Raw genomic sequence first — 4,327 nt, 5'->3', positions numbered from 1 at the left:
GAAGTAAAAAAAAAAAAATGGTGTTGGTATTTTATTTTCCTATTCGAGCAGCCACCAGGGGAAACCTGAACATGCGAGGTATAGCTTAGTAAGTGCCTTTTCATTATCAGCTTGTTAGATGGAAATCCGCCAGAAACCTGACAGATTTTATTCGGATTTATTCAGCTGAACTACATGACGAAATAGAAATAAATTGTCTGGAAAAAAAAAAATCAACCAGATTTCGTTCAAAAATATGTGTTTTAATAAATAAGCAAAAACAAAACAAAACAAAAACAAAAAAAAGAAAAATGTACATTGGACGGAGTTTGGAGACTTGCTAAAGAAAGTCGGTGAAATAAATCCATGCAGCAAATGACTCTAAATTGCATTGGTCCCTTTTACAGGCTATAGGTGTAATTACACAAATATGTACAATATGTAGTCATTTATATATATTTATACTTTTAAAGTCTTTTTTTAGAAAAAACAAAATATATATATATATCCTTCTAAAAACGGTTAAAGGATGGCTTAGCTGACAGGCCGTAAATCCGAGCTAAAACATCATTGCAGTTTTTGTTTTTTTTCCTTCCTCTCTGCCACAAACAGCTCCAGACAGTCAGAAGCAGTGTGATGAATCTCCATCCACACACACACACACACACTCCACAAGAGTTTGCAGTTGTGGGTCACATTACGTCTCTCCGCCATGCCTTTGAGGTCGATGGGTTCTTCAATAATTCCTTTTCGCTCTTCATACTTTGTAGAAGTAAACAGTCTGTGATGGAGAGAAAGAGATAAGAGTTATTCATAAAGTGTGGAACTAGATTTACGCATTTGGTTCTTTCACTTCTTTTCTGTACATCTGATGTGTTTTTTTTAAACATTCACTGGCTCGCTTCGCATGTGGGAAGTCATTAATGAATCAATTATTAGCCACTGAGCTGAGTAAAACCACATGGCAACAGAAAAGCAAGAACATTTTGTATTTGAATGTCGCTCTGCAGCTGCAAAGAAACAGGGGGGGGAAAAAAGACTTTCTGGCTTTTTAAAAGTTTGACGCACCTGAGTAAATTCACGCGTTTTCATTTCGCTGCGGATTTATTGGACAGTCCTAAAACAATAAAATCTAATTCCTCAGAGCAACATTAAACCTGGAGTCATTATTGAAATATATCAGTCAGGTCACTCAGGTCACCATTTGTGAAGTCTCCTTTTTAAAAAGTCCCTTCTTTTCGTCTTTATAAATAACACCCACATGTGAATTATGATTATGAATTTTAATCCATGCAACAAAATTAATTAAATCCATCCTATCTGACTCATTGTTTTTTTTGAATAAGAAAAACAGAGTTTAAACTACACTTTTCAATGCTTTGTTATTTTCTTTTACATTCCACGGAGGTCAATTAAACTCAGGATTACTCAGGGGAGTAAAAAAAAAAATCCACCTTCAAATTTACTGTGCTTACACAAATCACTGTAATGAAGCTTAGTCCTCTCCCCCCCTCGGCACCAGGACTGGTTTATAAGACAACAAAGCCTCGCTGATGGGCGGTCTGCTAACTACATGTCAAGTCCATGAGAACTAAACAAACCCTGCTTCTAGTTATTTTAACCAGAAGTGTTATTTAGTGTCTCCTACTTTGCGTTATTTCACTGGGAAACCTTTTTTCAGCCCATCTAACCTTAAATTAACAGCTCATATTACAACCTGTGCTTTTATTTTGTTAAATGCTTCAATATAAGAGCTCGAAAATGAAAGAAGACAACTCAAACTGTCTGTCTTTTAAAAGAAAAGGTGCCTGAGGAAAGTTTATCATCTGATCATGCTTTAATTTTTGTGTTTAAACTTTGATTCAGCTGCATTTATTTATTTTTTTAGCCCAAACGTTTAATCCACCCCAAATGGCACCAGTGAGAAGGTGAAACAAAACAACAGCTCCAAGATCGGTTTGCTCTCAGCTGTCACGTCTTGTGTTACTGCATCACTGACATGATGCTCTCACGCCACCAGGCTGCAAAATAACTTAAACTAAAAATCCTGACTGCTCGTTAATACGGACCTTTCTTTTTATTGTCTTGCACTGGCTTGAACTTTCATGTCCAGTCGAGCTGCCCATTCCTGCGGTCTCCACACAGGAAAGCACTATTGTGGATATAAATTACCCGTGGTGGCACTACAGCTGCGTTCTGGTGCGGGCCTGTCTCTTTTTTTTTTCTACCCCACTTCTTATTATGAATAAGCATTAACTACAAAAAAAGTCAGGAATTGTTGATTTATTGCGTTTCTGGTAGAAAAAAAAAAATAGTCATGTTGTCCTTTTTGGCCAACGAGGCATTTCTTCATTTGGCCTGGCATGTGAAAATGTTCCAAAACTATTATTTGTATTAATCCGCCTACTTCCCTGCGCCTAATCCTTGTCTCAAAATAAATCTTCACTTTGTCCACATCCTGAACTCAACTTTAGGTTTGACTGGATACTTGTGGGATCTTGGAGACGACAGGTGTTGGAAAGATGCTGAGGCCTCGGTGTGAAATCTGTCACACACATAAGAAGCGCGCACAGCAGCTTCTCATCATGTGATTTTCAAATGTTGGTGCACAGCTAGTGCACACGACTCATCTAGACATCCTACCACAGCTTTGCTCTGTAGTTTGATTGATTGGATCAAAATGGGCAGCAGGCTTTAGGTTACATTCTCCAAAGACACGTGGCCAAATCACCATCGCACACCTCCTCATATTTTGGAGAACATTAACGCAGGAAAATGAATTAATTTAGAGACACATTCACGGTATACAGATCTGTGAATCTGCCTCATATACATTAAACACAACCTACACAATCACACTGTTCGTTTATGTCTGTTGTATGAGTTATTTTCGCCATTTGTTGCAATCAAATCCCATTTCCTGTTACTTCTAATGCTACAAATACTATAAAAGTTCAGATATTCTCTGCTTCAGTTTGTGGTACCCACCGCTTTGGCATTGTAAGTGAAGGTCTCTAGGTGCTAGTGAGATGCTGACATAGACCAAGCACCCTCCATCCTCCACACGGAGAACGCGTAACTGAGTCTTTCGTGCGCAACGTAGCTGCAGCTGGACATCTTGTTGTCCATCTCGTCGCTCTGCAGCACCTGACAGAGGAAATCTATGTATCTGGAGGCGAGCTTCAGCGTCTGTATCTTGCTGAGTTTGTCCGACGGCAGTGTGGGGATAATTTTGCGCAAAGACGCAAAGGCCTCGTTCAGAGACTGAGTCCGTTGCCTCTCCCGGACGTTGGCCAGGACTCGCTGGTTCTGCAGCTCCTCGTACGACTGAGTGCTGCTCGGACTCGGTTTTTTCCCCCGTTTCACCGGCCCCGGGCTGCTACTGCTGCTGTCCTCGCTGGACTTTTTACTGTGTCTCCTCTTCCTCGCGAAGCGTTTCTGCTGTCTGTCCAGCTCCTCCTCGCTGGTCACCAGACTATCCACAGGGGAGACCGGAGAACTGGAGCCCTCTTCCATTTCTTTCTTGAAGAAATGCAGGGATAGAGCGGAAAAAACGTTGTCCACCTTTGACGCCGTGGTTACAAAAATGTATAGATATCCGTAAAGATGAGGAGAGGGGGGAATGCTGTCAGAATGGCTCACTCTCTGCGCTTCTTGCTTTGGAATAATCTGGTTTCAAACTCGGAGGTTGGCACGCTTCTCCTCTCGCAGGAAGTTTTTTCCTTCAATTTTTTTGGAAACTTTATCCCGGTTTCAGATGCTAAATAGTTTTGAGAGTGGAAGGGGAGGGGTTTTGAGGGCGGAGGGGGAGCTAGTGTGCGTTTTGGTCCGCTAATAAGCAGGAGGGACCAGTCATGGTTTCATGTGTCTGGGATATGACTGAAACAAGGCGCTTATTTACTGTCAAAAAAGCTATGGAAATTTATTTGATTTTTTTGCGCATTTACGCACATCCCATCATCAAACGGGCTATCTCTTTGTGTTTGTATTGACAGAAATACGAAGTGCAATCACAATTGATCAAATTATGAATTATGAATTAATTTAGACTATTGCAAATAGTCATAATTAAACGTTTTGACCTATTTATTTTATTTATATTGAATTATCTGTGATGATTTTTATACATATGGTTGAAATTCTTAACTATTTTTGTACAATTTAATATTTTTCCCTTACTGAAAGAAATTTTAATTTTATTATGAAGGTCCAGGGGTTATATTGAAGCAAAACATCAGCCTGAGCCATGCGGGTCAATAAAACTACCGAATTAACTGCTGTATAAAATCCATTTGTTCTTGAGTATCAGGGATGTGTGCCATAGTCCAGTCTCTCTCTGCAGGACCTT

The 4,327-nt window shown here is 39.9% G+C and overlaps 1 protein-coding gene across 1 annotated transcript; it reads right to left on the bottom strand.

Moving 5' to 3' along the window:
* Nucleotides 1–234: 234 nt before the first annotated feature.
* On the bottom strand, nucleotides 235–3,724 carry twist2. The gene is made up of 2 exons (XM_010739887.3): nucleotides 2,968–3,724; nucleotides 235–760 (listed from the first exon to the last, which is right to left on the bottom strand). Exon 1 carries the CDS (start codon nucleotides 3,493–3,495, stop codon nucleotides 3,001–3,003), a length of 495 nt encoding a protein of 164 aa, XP_010738189.1. The 5' UTR covers nucleotides 3,496–3,724; the 3' UTR covers nucleotides 235–760; nucleotides 2,968–3,000.
* Between the last annotated feature and the right edge of the window lie 603 nt (nucleotides 3,725–4,327).

The sequence above is a fragment of the Larimichthys crocea genome, chromosome I (genome assembly GCF_000972845.2).
Source record: "Larimichthys crocea isolate SSNF chromosome I, L_crocea_2.0, whole genome shotgun sequence".
Taxonomy (NCBI): domain Eukaryota; kingdom Metazoa; phylum Chordata; class Actinopteri; family Sciaenidae; genus Larimichthys; species Larimichthys crocea.
Note: the sequence above shows the minus strand (reverse complement) of the source record. Positions and strands in the feature narration are given on the sequence as shown.